Source organism: Nycticebus coucang, chromosome 21 (assembly GCF_027406575.1).
Source record: "Nycticebus coucang isolate mNycCou1 chromosome 21, mNycCou1.pri, whole genome shotgun sequence".
NCBI lineage: Eukaryota > Metazoa > Chordata > Mammalia > Primates > Lorisidae > Nycticebus > Nycticebus coucang.
This window is the reverse complement of record NC_069800.1, coordinates 59,843,769-59,863,751: the sequence shown is the minus strand read 5'-3', so window position 1 is coordinate 59,863,751 and position 19,983 is coordinate 59,843,769. Positions and strand designations below refer to the sequence as shown.

The 19,983-nt window shown below is 43.3% G+C and overlaps 1 protein-coding gene across 1 annotated transcript in view; it reads right to left on the bottom strand.

Moving 5' to 3' along the window:
- DOK5 (docking protein 5) overlaps positions 1-19,983 on the bottom strand; it is a 139,789-nt gene that overhangs the window by 2,383 nt on the left and 117,423 nt on the right. Inside the window, exon 7 of the mRNA XM_053574681.1 lies at positions 5,760-5,880. Within this exon, the coding sequence (XP_053430656.1) occupies positions 5,760-5,880 (121 nt within the window). The remainder of the gene's footprint in view (positions 1-5,759; positions 5,881-19,983) is intronic.

Here is a 19,983-nt window from a genome sequence, read left to right as displayed (position 1 = left end):
TTTGCAATTGCTTGTCAATATTTAAAAAACCGTGCCCTGCCCATAAAGATGTCAATTTCCCTGTTCTCCTGGAAATCTGGAAGACAAAGCTGGCTCCATATTCTGCTGCAGCACAACCGGCCAGGGGTGGCAGCAGACTGCCCACTTCAGGCAGGCCTGGGCACTCCCTGACATGCATCAGGGACCCACCTCCCCCATTCGCATGTCCTACCTGGATCCCATCCACAAGGGAGATTGAGACCCCTTCACATTTGCTCAGATCTTAATCTATTACTTCTCTCTTAAATGATGCACAATGTGTATGACTGTATTTACAATTAATTTTGAAAAAACAATGGTATTCTCTCCAAAGTAGCCATTGGCTCAGGGAGTCTATCATCCTTAATAAATATGCAAATTGTATAGGCTGAAACCAGTTCTCCAGAGACATTTCTACCTCAGGGCATGTGTCTGAATTACCCATGGGGAAAGGATTTCTACCCACAGGTAAGACCATATGATGAATGAAACATCCCTGGATGAAGCTTCAGAGCACTGGAGCTCTGATGCCAGCTCCTCCAGTCACTGGCCACACGGTCATGAGCAACTTGGACCTCCAAGGGTCTCAGTTTCTTTATTCTTGAAAGCGGGGGCATAGGCCTACTTCTACTAACTCCATCTATTTCCAGGACAGCCAAATAAGGCAACATGGCAGATGCCTCATACAGTGACACCCAGGTTTGGTGCCAATCTTTGATTTCCAAAAATTGTGTGATGTTGTACCTGATCAATGATACAGGTGCCTATTTTTTTCTTATTTTGTTTTGAATCAAGTGATGCTATCTTCCAAGGCAATGTACAGCTAAGGAGACAATAACCAAAGCAAAGAGACAACCTACACAATGGGAAAGGATATTTGCATATTTTCAATCAGACAAAAGCTTGATAACTAGGATCTATAGAGAACTCAAATTAATCCACATGAAAAAAGCCAACAATCCCGTATATCAATGGGCAAGAGACATGAATAGAACTTTCTCTAAAGATGACAGACGAATGGCTAACAAACACATGAAAACATGTTCATCATCTCTATATATTAGAGAAATGCAAATCAAAACAACCCTGAGATATCATCTAACCCCAGTGAGAATGGCCCACATCACAAAATCTCAAAACTGCAGATGCTGGCGTGGATGTGGAGAGAAGGGAACACTTTTACACTGCTGGTGGGACTGCAAACTAGTACAACCTTTCTAGAAGGAAGTATGGAGAAACCTCAAAGCACTCAACCTAGACCTCCCATTTGATCCTGCAATCCCATTACTGGGCATCTACCCAAGGAAAAAAATCCTTTTATCATAAGGACACTTGTACTAGACTGTTTATTGCAGCTCAATTTACAATCGCCAAAATGTGGAAACAGCCTAAATGCCCACCAACCCAGGAATGGATTAACAAGCTGTGGTATATGTATACCATGGAATACTATTCAGCTATTTAAAAAAATGGAGACTTTACATCCTTTGTATTAACCTGGATGGACGTGGAAGACATTATTCTTAGTAAAGCATCACAAGAATGGAGAAGCATGAATCCTATGTACTCAATTTTGATATGAGGACAATTAATGACAATTATGGTTATGGGGGGGAAGCAGAAAGAGGGACGGAGGGAGGGGGGTGGGGCCTTGGTGTGTGTCACACTTTATGGGGGCAAGACATGATTGCAAGAGGGACTTTACCTAACAATTGCAATCAGTGTAACCTGGCTTATTGTACCCTCAATGAATCCCCAACAATAAAAAAAAAAAAAAAGAAAAGAAAATATTAGAGCAATGGGGTCTCTTCAGCATAAGGGTAAAGACTGTCAAACTGATAGCTCTAAGGAGGAGGAACAGGGCCAGGCAAAGCGGGGCACTGGCTAGATGTGCTCAGGGGCAGTGGCCTTGGGGCTGGTCTCCAGCTTCTTCTCTTGTTCCCTCAGAACCTCTTGAACGAAAATAGAAATTGAATCTGATACTGCCATGCTCAGGACCCTCTGTGCTTTCCACTCACTCTTAGAATAAACCATTCTAGGTCACCTGTCACCATCACCTCACTGCCTCTTCATGCCCCGCAGGCTCAAGACCAGCTGCCTCCTTTCTGCTCTGTGAATTCTCCCAGTTCATTTCTGCCTTGGGGATTTTGTGCCTGCAGATAGATCCCTCTAGGGAAAATGCTTTTCCCTGCCTCTCAGTGTGGCTGCCTCTTCTAGCTGTCAAGTCTTGGGGTAAACACGGGGGCTCCTGATGATGATTCCATCCAACAAGTCTCTCATTGTCTTCCCAAACCAACAATTCTCCCTCACTTGCTCTATAACAAACACTTGCTTCTCCACTGGTACATGTACCAAATTTTAAATTAAATGCATTTGCTTAATTATTGACCCTGACTCTCCATCAGATTGGAAGCTCCAGGCCTGTAGCAGCACCTGTGTGCCTGTCCTTAGCTGTGTGCCTGTCCTTAGCATAATAAGATACATGCTCAATAAACATTTGCTGAGGAAAGGAATGAGGGAGTGGATAAATATAATAGAAGAAAACTAACCTAACCTACTTACTAGGTAGGTGATCATGGACACATCGTTAATCCTTTAGACTCTCAGTGTCTTAGAAGCGACTGAGAATAAAACACTTTGTCAGGTAGCTGTTTAGAGATCAGTAAGCTCTCAGAAAAGGAGGCTTTGGAAAAGACAATCATTAAATACGACTTGATTTCTTTGTAAGTAAATCTGGGATTTCAGCCCTTCACAAGTGGCTTGTCAATGTTTGTTCACATAAAGAATGAAAGGAGAGCTTTCACATTTAAAGAAATTTGAAGAGTTTGGGTTTAAAAACATGACACAGATTCTTTATTGCAAAACATCTCAGAGCCTTGAAAATGAAAAATTATTTACATTTGGAAAAGAGAATTTAACATGTAGCATTTCCCCAGACTTCCCACAGTAGATTTTTTTTGGGGGGGGCGGGTATTATCAATTAGGGTTATTACTCCACAGAACACACTTCAGGAAGTGCTACTCTTGTTATTTTATCCAATTCATTCCTAAAAGAATCTTGGGAATACAGCGTTCAACATAAACTTGTCAAACGCTTCTCTTTTATACATTTCTTTCACAGTCTTCATAATACGCCTTCTTCAAATGTTAATTCTGCATCTGCCTAATTATAGAAGAGAATTTCCATATGAAAACTGGAAAATGACATGAGAGAAACAGTGACGGTAGATTAGATATGCCTTAGTGTATGTGGCACGTGTCAAAACAGATTAATAAAGTGATTATTTCAGAATTAACCAGCAGGTGGCTCTCGAGGACTAAATTTGAGGCGGGAATGACTTTTTTCTCAAACCAAGTTGATAAATTAAGGACTGTAGGATTTTCAACGTTATCTCCCAGATCTGCCAGGAAAAGCCAGCGTGAAATCCTTCAAGGTAGGTTAATTGGCCAGAGGAATTACAACCAATCGTCACCAGCCAAACAAGCAGAAAGGATGTCTTCTGTAACTTCCTCATATGGCACACCCAGGGCCACCAGGTCATTAACTTTTCCCAATTTCATTTTTTTAGGGGGGGAATAGAGGTAAAGGGAAGAGAAAAGGTAGGTGGTAAGGTAGGAAATGGATAAACTTATTTTTTCCCAGTTATTTTTCATGTGAATAACTGTTCTGATAAGCAAGATAATATTAGGTACTCTGTGAACATCTTTCAAACTTTTGATAAATATTATTTAACTTACTGTCTACAGGAAAAGTATAATCAGTGGTAATAATAGTACAAAGGTAGTAAAATATGCTTTTCTTTTAAAATTAAATAATTTAGCTAGAAGAGACTGAATAAAATTGACAGATAGTCCAAGTGCTATGTATATGACAAAAACTATGATGATACAACTCAAATATTGCAAAAATTTCCAAAGTTGAAATGGGAATGAATGGCATTAGTGACAACCTGATATGACCCAACTCTCTCTAGATAGGTAGATCTTGGAAGGTAAGATTATTTGTCAACTATTTATCAATTAAGTTGTTCCCTCAGGTGCTCAGAGCCTCTATTCCATGTTCTCTGCTACTGAGCAGAGCATAGAGCCATAAGGACTAGAATGTAAATACTTTCAGGGCCTTCTTAACATTACACATTGTTTCAACAAATACAAATAGGATGGCTACTCCATGCAAGGCACTGGAGATAAATAATACAGATAAAATGAGGGGGCCAGGCAGGATGGCTCAGGTCTGTAATTCCAGCACTCTGGGAAGACAAGGCAGGTGGATTGCCTGAGCTCTGGAATTGGAGACCGGCCTGAGCAAAAACTAGACCCTGTCTCTACTGAGAACAGAAAAAATAGCTGGGCACTGTCACAGGCACCTGTCATCCCAGCTACTCAGGAGGCTGAGGCAGGAGGATCACTTGAGCCCAAGAGTTTGAGGTTGCTGTGAGTTATAACACCATGGTTCTCTACCCAAGAGTAAGACTCTGTCAAAAAAAAAAAACACAGTTCTCTTTTCCTCCTGGACATTGTTGCTTCCTGGAAGTTAGCCATGAGCCAAGTAGCCACATGATTAAGTATGAAATGAAAACTGTGATAAGGGCTATACAGGAAAGGTTCACCATTGTCACCTTGTAAGGACATGTATTCAGAGATGTCTGTGTTAGTTACGATGAAGTCTGGAGGGCTTCCTGCGTGTCTGAGGGGCCCTGGAGGTGGGTAAGAGTAAACCGGGGTGAGTCAGGGGCACAGTGTACGGGACAAACTCCCTGGGGGAGAAACCACCAGCAGGAAGAGCTGAGAGGAAGCTTGGCGTGACCGTGGTAGAGCCACAGAGTGGGCATGGATAACTGAGGCCATGGTTTTCTGTGGTCATTCATTCATCTTACATTCATTTATTCAGCAAATATCTGTATGTAAATTAGTCGTAGCCTAAGGAATGCTATTTCAAGTTCAGCGATCTTGCACCCCATCATTGAAAAGTTCTTTTGCAAATATCCCCCATGTAGGTATGTTTGTTTATAAATCACACATGCTTGTGCATATACTTATATAAGATGCAAAAAAGGCAAATTTGAAAGAGTAAGAAAGGTTTAACCAGAATTTTTAGTTGTTCTTGTCTTACCTAGGAGCCAGCCTGTACTGTGCACCAGAGATCACAGACTCTGGGAGAGGATCTTACTAGGATGTTCTTATTCAAAGGCGCACAGCTAACCTGGGACACGAATCTGACCCCGCAGTGGGGCCCTAAGTTAGAACAGTTCTTCTTGAAGGGAGCATCATCAATCCCTGGAGAGCTGGTTACAGCCCCACCCTCAGAGTTCCCAATGGAGTAGCTCTGGGAAGAGACTGCCAATTTGCATTTCTAGCAGGTTCCCAGGTAATAACTACGCTGTTAGTCATCAGTATACTAGGCTACTTCCTCAAGTCCCTCTCTTAGACCCACGTTTGTCCCAAGTGCAGGCCGCTCAGCCACATCTTGAGCTTTAAGATCTGGAATCTGTGTGGTTAAGGGCCCAAGAGTCTGCATTTTAAACAACATTCCTGCAGGACTTGGTGACAGATGCAAAGACTTAACACTACAGCTCTAGAAAGATGAAGTGCCCCGGGTCCTGAGTCCTCGACGGGGGCTACCTTGGGAGGAAGGGCCCCCGAGCCACCGCGCGCGGCTGTTCCCTGCTGAGGCCGAGCGGAGCGCGCCCCGCAGAGCTGCCCCGCCGCCCGCGCCGTCCGAGCGCCCGCGCCGCACTCACCTTGCAGGCGGTAAAGCTGCCCGGTGCTGCGCTGCCGCGTGATGTGCTGCCAGTAGGCGCTGCGAGGCAGGGGCACCACGGTGCTCAGAGAAGCGGCCCGCTCGCCCATCTTCATCTGCAGCTGCGGTGGAGGCAAGAGAGAGAGAGGAGGGTGTCAGCAACGCTGGGGTCAGGCGCACCTGACCCAGGGCACAGGGGAGCCGGAGTCCCAGAACCACGGGGCCTGCGAGTCCGGGCATCATTACCACGCGGCCGACCCCTGTCCCTGCGGACTTAGCGACCTTTCATCACCCCCCTGGCCACAGTGCATTGATTGGCCTTTGAACAAACCGCCTTCCATCTCAGCCCCATTCCTGGAGGCCTGGGGGAGCCACTTTGCCACTGATTCCAGGGTTGGGCCAGTGACCCACCGTGGGCCGGGAAGTCATAATCCACCCCAGACACTGAGAAGAACTTTTGTGGAAGAGAATCACTAAGCGTTTGTACCTGTTTTATTCATTGCTCTATGGACAGGGTCTAAAATATTTCCCAGCCTATAATAGTTGTATGAGAACTACTTGTTGAATTAAATAAATGAGCTTTCTTGTGGACTGCCCAGAGGATGGGACACAAGACCAGAGCCCATCTGGGAACAGTGAAGGGAGGATTGACAGTCAGGGGACACCATTTGGACAACTCCAACCAAGAAAAGGATTGTGAGATTTTGATGAGCTCCGCTGAGACTTTGCATCCGACTCAACCCAAAGGCTAGCCCCAAACTTTTAATGATATAAGCTAATCATTTCTTCTCCGTTTAATCTGGTTACAGTTGGGTATTCCATCGCTAGCATCAGGAAAAAAATCCCTGTCTACTTAAACGAGCCCTTTCTTGGCTGATGGTTGTTCCAGATTCTGAGGGAGGGAAAGGGGAAGATGGGGCAGCTCAGAGTATTTCTAAAGACACCATACAAGTCCCCAGATCAGCAGAGAGGAGCCAGTGGCCTGTTCAGCCACATCAGGGTCTCCACACTCTTCCTGTGCAAAGAAAGAGAAGTTTCAGAGTGACTACAGCCTGGTAGGGTGGGTAAAATAAAAGGAACGGTAAATGAGGCTTTGTACCCAGAATGGGGGTGCAGGTGGAAGCAGCCTGTCAGACTTTGCCTAAGCCCAGAACTTCGATGTACCATTGTGTAAGAAGCGACTATTTGCAAAGTCGGATTTCCTGGATACTTGAATATCAAATAATTCACACAGTCTTAAAAAAAAAAAAAAGAAGAAGAAGAACAAAACAATTCACTAGCAAATACATAGGTTTGTGCAAGACATTCATTGGGAAATCATTTACAAGCAGTCAGTGGTAACTGAAGGCAAATTATGTATCCCTCAATCAAGGTTAAGTGCGCGCAGACATGATGGAAGACTTGAGGACTGTTCACTGGAAGAGGAAACATTTTCCTAAACTGAAAAGGGATACTTGTATAGTGTACCATGAAGGGAACACAGGGACCTGCAGTCCTAGCGGAATGCCATTTTAGTTACTCATGTGAAAAATGTTGGCATTTATATAGCATGAGAGTTCAGGAAGATGATTGATACCTTAGCTTCACCTAGCAACAAATAGGTACAGGGAAAAAAAACTAGACATAATGATGAGGATGGTGGTGATTAAAAATCACAAGGGCCATTTAAAGATTTTTATTTTAAGCTAACGGCTCCACTATACACAGTTCATCAGCATGGTCAGATCATGTGTAATATCTGTATAGTCTCTTAATAAAGCTAAAATAATCTGAGGCTTCACACCCTGGAGACCAAAACCCAGTGCAGTTGATGAGACTCAACTGGAAAAATAAATATAACCATTCACTCAAAAGATAATTTAATTTATATGCCTTGCATTTACAACTGTTGGACCAAATCCTTGGTCTTTATTATAATAGCACAGTTGCCGAAATAAATCCCCAAGTGAGATTTTAAATACCAGGTTTCACGGGTACCGTATTTCCTAAAAAATGCCCTCTTTTCTAAAGGTAAAAAGACTGAGTATCAAGCTAGTAAACTAGTTCTGTGCCAGGAGCCAAAACATCTCACAAGAATACCCCTTGCTATCTTGATTTTACAGGCAAACTGTTCTCAGGAATTCAACCGTAAACAGCAACGGTACTTTCCCCTTGCGTATCTCTTCAAAAATGTACCCCCTGCCTTAGGGTCCTTCTCCTAGTAATTTTCCAGAAACTAGCCCCCTCCCCGCCCTGCTAGGAACAGCCCTTAGTTACTTCCTCGTTTGTGTGCTTATAAGCCCAGCTGAAAAATAAACTCGACGGAGCTTGATCAGACTCTTGACTTGCTCTCATTCTTTCGTGTCTCTTGTTCCCTCATTCGACTGACCCCTTTGTTTCCCAGGTCCCCGTTGAATTCCCCGCGGGCCGGGGCAATTGGCGCCCGACGTGGGGCAAGGGTACGGGGGTGTCATCGAACGTTGCTGCCAGTAAGGGTACCCTTATCATTGGATTGCCGCAACACCAAGGTTGTGAGTGAAAATCCGCACTGTGATCGCCGCGCCACAAGAAGGACGTGAGTGAAGATCCGCACTGAGATCGCCGCAGAATTGCCCACCTGCGAGTCTGATCCGTCAAGGTAAGAGAAAGCAACGAGTTTATGGGACAAACGTTAAGTAAACATAACTTGTTTATTCAGGAACTCAAGGAGTCCCTCAAGACACGAGGAATTCAGGTAAAGAAAAAAGGATCTCTATAAATTTTTTGTTTTTATTGGTGATATCTGTCCTTGGTTCCCCCAAGAAGGCACTATTAATGTTCTGAGATAGACTAGAGTTGGTGATTGTCTAAAAATTATAGAACATTCGGCCCCGAAAAAATCCCCGTTTAGGCATTTTCCTACTGGAACTTGATCTATGATATTTTAAAAACTTACAACCAATGGCCTGATGTCCAAGAAGTTGTTAAAGAAGGGGAGAAGGCGCTTAAAGAACACTCCAGACCGCCCTCAGCCTGCCCTTCTGTTTCTGTTCCTATCCCTGAGCCTGAAAAACAGGGGTTCCCTATCCAGCCCTGAGTGGGAAAATCCTGTATCAATGTTACATCTCATAAATGCCTCTCATTTGTAAAATGAAATAATTTGATTGTTTAAGTTGTTGGGGAAACTGAATCTTTGTCTTAGGGTAAGATTCTTACCTTTTAAACCTTCTAGTTATCAGTTTGGCTGAGTGAATGGGTGACTTCATGGTAAACTGGGATCCTGTTTTGTGGAAAGTGAGTTTTTAAGAGTAAGAGAAATTAGACAGGAGAATGGCATTGTGTAAAGAAAGAATCTTGTATGATAAATTTTGTCCTGAAACAGAATGGTTGTGTAAGAAAGTGAAAGGCAGGGCAAAAGTTAAAGAAAGTTTAGAATGTTTGTAGATGGTCTGTGCAGGTTAAATGAAGTTCATAAAAGAGACTTTGTGAAAGAATTTACATGTGATCCAGTTGACTATGTATTTCCTTTAAAATCTTTTGGCTGGTAATTTTCTTTAAACAAATGTTTTAGGCCTTTGATATTTAATAAACCTTCCAAAATAAAAACTCTAAATCTGGGGCTATCAGGTTTGTCCCCCAAAACCCGCCCCCTCAAGTCCAAGCCTCCTCTCCCTCTCCCGAGCAACTGCCGGCAGCGCAGGACTGGACCTCTGTTCCTCCACCAGCGCAATACTAACACCTGAAATGGGCATCCAAATCCTCCCTACTGGGGTTTATGGCCCCTTGCCCCCCAACACTTTTGGACTTCTTCTTGGCCATGCCAGTACCACCCTGCAAGGCCTCACTATTCCCCCCGCATCATTGATAATGATTACGCCAGAGAAATTAAAATACTTGCTTCCGCCTCCCTCGGCCCTATAACCATTCACCCAGGCCAAAGAATAGCTCAGCTCTTCCCCTCCAACCATCCTTATTCTCTAAAAACCCGGGGTACTCATAACCTCGGTTCCTCTGACGGTTATTGGGTCAGACAAATCACACAAGAAAAACCCCTCCTTAAGCTACAATTAAACGGCAAAACTTTTGAAGGATTACTTGACACTGGGGCAGACGCCACAGTAATCGCCAGTAAATACTGGCCCCCTTCCTGGCCCCTCACTACTTCCCTAACCCATCTCCGGGGTATTGGCCAAACCTCCAACCCCCAACAGAGTGCTGAAATCCTCAAATGGACAGACGAGGAAGGCAACACTGGTACTGTCCAACCTTATGTTGTGCCTGGCCTCCCAGTCAATCTCTGGGGCAGAGACATCCTGGCCCAACTAAGACTAATTATGTGCAGTCCAAATATGAAAGAACATGCAGCCAGATGGCTGCCTGAAAGATTAGTAAAACAAATTGATAACAATTCTAAAATCCAGGGAGAAAAACCTCCCTGAGATTCTCTTTCTCCTTTCCCTTCCAGAACCACGGATTTCCATCCATGATGCTGCCTTATCTCCTGATCTTCTGCCTCCCGGCACTGGGCCAACCTGTTCCAGCGGTTACCAAGCCCTTCGCTTGGCGCTTTTATTTAACTGAAAACTCGACTGATGAAAACACAGATTGACAAACTTCATAAGCTTAGCTTAGATTTACAAAAACAAAAATTTTCTTCTGAGGCAAACGAGTGATGGAAATCCTCCATGTACTCCTTACTCATGCCCCTTGCAGGTCCCCTTATTCTTGCTATTAATAATCACCCTTGGACCCATTGTTCTTAACAAAATCATGAATTTTATCAAATCACAGATTGACTCCCTGGCATCAAAACCCATTCAAGTCCATTATCATAGACTCGACCTTGCAGACCGGGGCCTTGCCAACGAAGATATTCCTCCGGGAATTGCGTAAGCACTCAGAGCTATGCACGTTGACTCACCATCATATGTGAGTACAACCTGGGTACCTTTTTACGGGGTGCAATAAAGACACTGCAGAGGGAAGGCATAAACAGCCTCTCTGAGTCCCTTGGAAGCAAACCTGATTTGCATAGAGGTTAGCGTCGTAAAAATTTCTCCTCTCCTCCCCAAAAGACGCTCAAACTTACCATGCGGTCATTATGCCCGCGGGAGGAATCAGGTCAATACTTCCCCCCAAAAGGTTAATGCCCTCTCTTCTACGCCGACAACTGACAGACCCCAACAATTTAAAAAACTAAAAGGGAGGAGATGCCGGGAGCCAAAACATCTCACAAGAATACCCCTTGCTATCTTGATTTTACAGGCAAACTGTTCTCAGGAATTCAACCGTAAACAGCAACAGTACTTTCCCCTTGCATATCTCCTCAAAAATGCACCCCCCGCCTTAGGGTCCTTCTCCTAGTAATTTTCCAGAAACTAGCCCCCTCCCCGCCCTGCTAGGAACAGCCCTTAGTTACTTCCTCGTTTGTGTGCTTATAAGCCCAGCTGAAAAATAAACTCTTCGGAGCTTGATCAGACTCTTGACTTGCTCTCATTCTTTTGTGTCTCTTGTCCCCTCATTCGACCGACCCCTTTGTTTCCCAGGTCCCCGTTGAATTCCCCGCGGGCCGGGGCAGTTCTGTGACTATTTATTTTTATATTAATGTTTAATGTTTAAATTTGTTGTTAATTGACAAATTTCATCACATATAAGTATGGCGTATAAGGTGATGTTTTGACCTATGTATGCATTACAGAAAGTGTCAGTCAAGCTAATTAACATATCCATCACCCATGTACTCACCAAGGTGGCTATTTTTGTATACATGAAAGTCTCTATAAAAAAAAACACACAAAAAACTATTTACCAGTGATTTCTGGTGCCATCCAATCTAATTTGATGGGTTGCAAGAAAATAAAGAGAGGAAAATGTAGAGGTACTGGTTATTTGATTTTCTAAAGGGATTTGATTTAAAATAATAAAAATATTTAATATAAAGGAAATATTTGGAGAATACCAGTCCCTTTAAATTATTCACTTCTTTGCTGCAAATATGTTCCGGCAGCCCAGCATGATTTAATTGTATTTTTAGAAAGCTTATATAGAATAAAGAAGGAAGTGACACCGATGGCATGTTTTGAAGGGAACAGTACAAAGCCTGAGTTCCTGTGCCTTTCTCAACCCTTTGAAAGAATATCCAGTGTTATGAAAAGAGCATTTTAATTGTCTTTAGAGGGAAATGAGGAACAAAACCTCCTCATTTAACAATGCAAACATGTCTGAGTAATTCTCTAAGGGTGAGAAGACTTAGGAAGTCATTTGTTTTTTGTTTTGTTTTGTTTTGTTTTGTTTGTTTGTCTTTTTCATGATATCTGGCTTTTTGTTGTTGTAGATTTTTTATATTATTATTAAATCATAGCTGTTACATTAATGCGATCATGGGGCACCATACACTGGTTTTATAGACCATTTGACACATTTTCATCACACTGGTTAACATAGCCTTCCTGGCATTTTCTTAGTTATTGTGTTAAGATGTTTATATTCTACATTTACTAAGTTTCACATGTACCCTTGTAAGATGCACCGCAGGTGTAATCCCACCAATCACCCTCCCTCTGCCCATCCTCCCCCCTCCCTCCCTTCCCTCTCCCCCTTCCCCATGTTCTTAGGTTATAACTGGGTTACAGCTTTCATGTGAAAGCCATAAATTAGTTTCATAGTAGGGCTAAGTACACTGGATACTTTTTCTTCCATTCTTGAGATACTTTACTAAGAAGAATATGTTCCAGCTCCATCCATGTAAACATGAAAGTAAGTCATGGAAAAAGCCCAAGTGCCCATCAATCCACGAATGGATTAATAAACTGTGGTATATGTACACCATGGAATATTATGCAGCCTTAAAGAAAGATGGAGACTTTACCTCTTTCATGTTTACGTGGATGGAGCTGGAAGTCATTTGGCGACAAGTCTATAGGGGAGTGTCCCCACACTCTTCTGAAATGTTGCAATTCCCTCTGAAGCTTGGTAGTAACGGCCAGTACAAGGGGAAGTGGGCAGGATTCATGGACACCAGGTGGATATGTACATTAGCACCCATTGCTGGAGGAGTTAAAATGGGTTACCTGGAGCACAGCAGGTCCTCAGATAACATTGTCTCATATAATGTTGTGTTATTATAATGTTGATGAGAAAAACAGTCATGTCTATATGCAGTTTGCCCAGTCCCCCACACCTGCCTGGGTTCCCTGTGGGTACGCTGGTTTCCTCCGAGATTCCAAAGCTGCACACATTCAAGTGAATTGGTGTGTCTGCCTGGTCTACGTCTGAGTGAGTGTGGGGTGTGTGTGAGTCCCAGAGATGCCATCATAGGATCACCACCAAGACCCTGGACTGAACAACTGGATAAAACATTATCTTGTTTTTATTAATCTTTCTTAAATGTGTGTAGAGCTCACACTTGTTTTCAATGTATAATATTAGAAGTGTTTTAGATGTTTATTTAGAAGGTGGCTGTTTTCTGACCAGAAATAGGCTGTAAGAACTATGGTCAATTTCGTTATGTTATACCTGGTTTTGCTAAAAGACACTGTTCCCCAAAACCTATTGACAAAGTTAAGAATTTACTTACATGCAGAAAGGAAGTATAGCCTTAATTATATAGCTTAATTTATTTAAAAATAAGCCTGCTACATTCTCATTAAAATGTAAAAATAAAAATTACCCTAAACCATAGAATTGTAAAATATGGGGACTTCTGCTGCAGTTTGAGATAGATGTTCTTGGAAACCTCTCATTCACAAAATTGTGGAAAAAGTCAGGTGATAGGAAGATAGTTCAAAATACATGCCCAGGTATGATGAGAGTTGCTGTTACTTCAGGGGGCAGCCTTACTTGCACAAACCAGCAAGCCTGGAGGTTGCTGACCCAGGGTTACAAAAAAGTGGAGAGAAATACTTGGTTGGAACTACAGGCTCCAAGAGGCCCAGTGATGAACGTGGGCACCATTGGATGCGAGCCCCAGGAGCAGGAGCTGAGGAAGGCCGGAGGAGGCTGGCACCTCCCTCTGGGACGCGGGCCCTGGGCTCTATGCACATCACTTACGGTCTTAAACCTGTGGTTGGCAGGGGCCCTGCCCGCACTGTAGTTTATTAAAGGCTTTTCCCTTCCCAGCTTTAGGTTTCAATTCCATTCCCGCTAATCTGGAGCTCCCCTGCCAAAGGAAAACTCCTTAGGAACCAACACAACTCCAATATTGTCATGAATCCTTCTCTGATTTATCACATACATTTGAGTTCAGTGGCAATCCAGAAATGGTGTCACAGTAGAACAAACTGCACACCACACCTGACCCACACTTCTGTACTTATGTGTTCTGCTAAATACATGTCCTTGAACTTTATAAAAAAACAAAGCCCAGGGCGGTGCCTGTGGCTCATTGAGTAGGGTGCTGGCCCCATATGCCTAGGGTGGCGGGTTCAAACCCAGCCCCTGCCAAACTGCAACAAAATAATAGGCAGGCATTGTGGCGGGCGCCTGTAGTCCCAGCTGCTTGGGAGGCTGAGGCAAGAGAATCACGTAAGCCCATGAGTTACAGGTTGCTGTGAGTCGTGTGACGTCATGGCACTCTACCCGAGGGCAGTACAATGAGACTCTGTCTCTACAAAAAAAAAAAAAGCCCCCAAAACCCCTGAAAAAAACAGAAACCACACACACATCCAACAAAAAGTCATCCATTTTGTTGCCTGTCTCAGGAAAATTGAATAGAATCATGGAGCCTTAGAGTCGAAAGTACTGTGGGCTCCACCCAGCCCGGTCTCCTGAGTTAACCAGCCAAGAGACCATGTAGCTTCTTAGAATGGTGGGTCTGATCTTGAGAACCCTCCAGTATCACATTTCACTGCGTCTAAACCACACTTCTCCATCCAGCCACTTCCAACCATCTGTGGAATTCCATCGTACAACTGTCCCTGAACCCAATGGCTTCCCCTGTTTCTCACCCTTGAAGAGTCAGTTCGGAATCCCTCTAGACAAACTCCTTAGACCTCTTCTCCTCTCTTCACAGGATCAGGTGCTCCCACCACACATCCCATTGTTTCACTGTTTTGTGGCCAGCACTAAACCAGCCTGCCTCCTGTCGTAGACCGTGGACTCCTGGAATGTGGATATTATCTATTTTATCTTTATACCTCTAGCAACCTGCTAGAGCCTCCAGAGGCTTAATAAAGGCCCAATGGATAGATTAATGAATGAACCCAGCCTTTGCCCAAGTAGCAGGAAATAGCTTTTAGAAATAAATCCTCATCAGCCTAGCAATTCAGAAGCACTGTTAACCCAAGGCTGAATTCAGGCTGAAAACTTCACATCTTGGTTAAAGTACATGGCTGTGGCTGGCCCAGGGAGGTGTGGTAATCAGGATCTACCTCACTCTGCTCTGCCATACAGGTGATGAGCAAGGGGCCTCTGGAAAGATCAGGTCGTGTGCACACCCGCAACCATTTAGCACGGTCAGGCAGCAGAGGAGCACAGGGCTGCACAGCTGCTCATTCTATGAGCAGTGTTAGTTCAACTTCCCACCCAGAAAAGAAAGACAAGGCTTTGTGAAGGTCAAAGAGATGTCTTCTTATACTTCAACACTCAAGCTCTTCCCCTAAACAGCAAGAATGCCTGTAGACACCTCCCTAATTCAGCCTGAGTGAGTCCTCACACTGTCTGGTGGCGTAAAATAGTCAAAGCCATCAGTCACCTTAAGTAATTGATTGAAGGCACAAAAAGCATCACAGTGCTGGTGACAGAAGTTGACCCTAGAATAAGAGACCCATGTTCTAGAATAAATCAAGTTGTTGGGCTTGAAGGTCTCTTTTGTCATGAAACAGGGAGACAGATGATAAGACTGTATGCAAAAATTACAAAAATATTCAGATTGCCATAAAGTAAGAATGAAACTGATGCATGCTCCAACACGTGTGAACCCGAGAGCACTGTGCTGGGTGAAAGCTGGTCTCAAATGCCCACACCTTGCATTATTCCAGGCTGTGGTCTGAAGGTCTCCTCCAAAACTCACATTGAAATTTAACTGCCGTGGTGACTGTATGGAGAGGGGAAGCTTTCAGAGGTGTTTAGCTGGACAAGGTAGTTGTCTTGGGGGCAGTTTGCCCACTTTTGCTCTCTCGGCTCTTCCGCCGCGAGTTGCCTCCCCCCATGTTAGGACACAGCAAGAAGGCTTTTGCAAGATGCCAGCACCTTGAACCTGTACTTCCCAGTTTCAAGAACTGTGAGAAATCAGGTTCCGCTCATTATTAAACACCAAGCGTTCTGTTGTTACAGCCGTACAAAATGGACGAAGACACCCCATTTCTATGAAATGTTCAGAATGAGGAAAGCTCTAGAGAGAGAGATATCAATCATTTCTCAGCCCTGAGAGATGGTGTCTGGGAGGTGCGTGTCTTTGTGGAGTGAAGAAAATGTTCTGGAATCAATTGTGGTGATGACTTCTCAACTCCAAGGACGTTAAGCCATTAAATTTACAGTTTTAAGGGTGCAGGTATATGGTGATGTACCGATCACATGTTCATGTGTCAATAACCCCGTCACCAAAAAAAGAAAAAAAGAATCAGCTATTAGTAAGTGCTATGCACTTTATTTAAAAAGTATGGTATAAGGGCGGTGTCTGTGGCTCAGTGGGTAGGGCACCAGCCCCATGTACCGAGGGTGGTGGGTTTAACCCAGCCTGGGCCAAACTGCAACAAAAAAAATAGCTGGGCATTGTGGCTGTAGTCCCAGCTACTCAGGAGGTTGAGGCAAGAGAATTGCTTGAGCCCAAGAGCTGGAGGTTGCCGTGAGCTGCAACATCACAGCACTCTATTGAGGGCAATATAGTAAGACTCTGTCTCTAAAAAAAAGAAAGTATGGTGTGATGAGCTAGTGGGTGGCCACTTCTGGTCCAGCAGCCTTTTGGGAAGGACCATTTAAATGGAGACCTGAGTGACAACTGGATAAAGCATAAAAGCCTTTTAAAAACTTCCCAATACAGTAAAAGAAAGCTCCCTCATTATGCTGAGCAAATTCTATCAGCTCTCTTGAGAGAGAAAGAAATTCTAATAATCAGACAACTAGGCATGGTTTGTCAGTGAGAAGAGAAAACCCACTGTGTCCCACACTTGCCCACCGAATGTTTGGCTTCTGTGTTCCTCAGATGGTTGGGCCGACACTCACGGGTTGTTGCTAGCACGCTTCTTTTCTGCATCTGAGGCCAGGATGGCAGAGCAGCGGCAGGGCTGAGCCCCAACCCTGCACCATATTGCCCTTCTCTGCATCCGACCGTTTTCACAATAGAGCACTGTGTTTGGCGAAATTGAACAGCGCGACAGGATGTAATTGTTTGCTGCCGCTGTCAGTCATGAGTACCATATGCCATCTGTGAGACGTCAGTCTGGATTCGGAGACAAGCACAAATCATCACAATGGCACCCCAAGACCTAATTCCATTCTTATCAGACCCTTAAACTTCCACTAGGTTGCTTCTTAAAGTAACTCAAGTGTGGTCTCTGTCAATAACAACTTTACATATGCAAATCTTATCATAATTGTTCTTTCATTGGCCCTAAAGCCAAGAAGCAAGGACTTCATTTTGACAATAAGATTTAGCTGTGGGGGCGGAGCTTGTGGCTCAAAGGGGTAGGGCGCCGGCCCCATATGCCGGAGGAGGTGGCGGGTTCAAACCCAGCCCTGGCCAAAAACGGCAAAAAAAAAAAAAAAAGATTCAGCTATGAGACGGAACCACATCAGCTCCATGCTTAAAGATATCCTCGACCTGAGCACCTTCCAATTCCAATAATGTCCTCAGTTGAAGAAAATATATATAAAGCAACTAACTTTCTGGGGATATCATAAGCACAAAATGTGCACAAAGTTGAGTCAGAAGGGACAACTCAGTCCAACAGAGAAAAAGTAAAACCACTTTCCAAACGAAGCTGGAGTCTACATATCTTACTTTTATTCTACTCAAGAATCAGCTGTCTCATTTAAACCACAGGCCACAAGGGTGACACCTGTGGCTCAGTGGGTAGGGTGCCAGCCCCATATACCAAGAGTGGCAGGTTTGAACCCTGCCCCGGCCAAACTGCAACAAAAAGAAAAATAAACCACAGACCACATTCGCTGACATTCTCCAGTCAGCTTCCTGAAGGATGCCTTCAGGTTCTGCCTTCCTATTCCCCTGCAAAAATAATATGTGAAAATAGAATCTACCTGTGTTTTCCAGACCACATGGTGAGATCATCTGGACATCTCATTAAAATGCAGGCTCCTGACCCCACGCCCCCAGAGTGTCGGGGGTGGGACCTAGCAATTTGCATCTTTTTAAACAAGTTCTCAACTGATTTTCTTCTTATTGACCCAAGAACCACACTTTGATAACCACTGTCCCATGTTGTTTGTGACCTTTTGATCAGCCAATCATTCTGGGAAACGTTTCCTGCTGGGGTAAAAGCCCAGACTTGGGGATCAGAAGCCTTGGGTGAAAGTGTAGACGCTGCCGCTGAGAAGTGCCTGACCCTAGGCTAGTCCTGTCATCCATTCTAGTCTTAATATCTCTTCAATAAAAAGGGAGAGAATGGTTCCTACTGTGCAGCTAATTCATACACCATGCATACATAATTCATCATGGGGTTCTATAAATGTTACCAATATTTATAATTAGCTGTATATCGTAACGCTGTCTTTAGCAAGAATTTTTGAACAAAGCATTTTAGGAACATTTCACACAGTTTCTTTTTAAATCTAAGCGTTTCATATTCCTTGCTTGAGGTTAGACACTTTAAAAGCTTTTAGGAAACAACAACAAAAAAGCCACACATAAAATTAAATAAGTAAACATGTTTAGGGACTATATTTAATCACATAGTGCCAATTGGTATACTCTGAAGTCAGTGAACAAGTATGAGTTCAAATCCTACCCTGTTTCCCCGACAGTGTCTTATTTTAAGGTGTGCTCCCAAAGATGCGCTAGGTCTTATTTTCAGGGGATGTCTTATCTTTCCTGTAAGTAGGTCTTATTTTCGGAGGATGTCTTATTTTCGAGAAAACAGGGTACTATGGACCAATTGTAGCATCAATTGGTATGGATCAATTGTAGAAACAGAAACCAAAGAAGCTCTAGAGGCCCCAAATTCAGCCCCTGCCTTACTGGAATTTTATTTTTCCAAGACACCTCTATCTTTGGATCTGGTAACATTTTGCCTGGCACCAAAAACAGAGACTAGGCCCTGTTTTTATCACCCATTTTTAAAGAATTGTAAGAAATTATGTTCTTTCTTACAATTGCTGTGTTTTTATTACACTGGAGAAATACAGAAAAACATTTAAGGAATACTTTAAATCAGTCCTATACGCATTATCCAGAAAAAAAGAAAAAAAGGCACTTTTAACATATTAGTATATTTTTTCAGTCTTTTAGAAATTTGCATATATCATATGTATTTAACATAAACTGGATGACAGTGTATTATTACTTTTATAGCATCCTCCCTTTCCAGTTTAATACATCATGAAGATGTCCTAACATTCCTAAATACTACTTTCTTCAACTTTCTACAGCATCATTTTAATCTCTGTAGTGGGGTCTATTTTTTGGCTGTTTCATACTTTATTTTCTAATTTCTCTAGCCATTTTTTTTATTCATCGAATAAGACAGTGAAATTAAATTCTGACCCAATCTCCCTCATAACATTGTTTTCTTCCTGCTGACCACATTTTTCATTCTGGGACCCACTATATTAATGACTATTCTGATAACCGGTTGTAAATGAAAATGAGAATTCAATTTTAATTTGCATGTCGAAATGGCTTTTAGACTGACTCAAAAACGACTTGTGTTGTTGCTATCCCAGCAATGTAGGTGAGTTGGTGATTTCATTTTATGCTTAAACAAAGTCTTACCTTTACGTTATTGCACAATGAACTAATCTGTAGCCATTAAAAAGACAAAAGGTAAATCTTTGTGAAGTGATTTAAAAATGATTTAAAAGCAAAGGAAGGCAATTATTAAACGGGCTCCTGGGGACAGCTTGTCACTGGTGTGGTTCTAAATACCAACTACCCACCATGTTATGATTCCCAAATGGAAATCTGCCACTCCGACATCTCGCCTAAACCTCGGAGTTGCGTATTTAGCACACCTCCTCCTTCCTTGGAGATGACCAGCAGGCATCTCACACTGTACATGTACAATCCTGAGCTCACGTTTCCCAGGCTCCACTTACCCCAACCCCACCACCTTCTGGGTAGACGTGTCCTCCATCCAACTTGTTGCTCTGGTTAA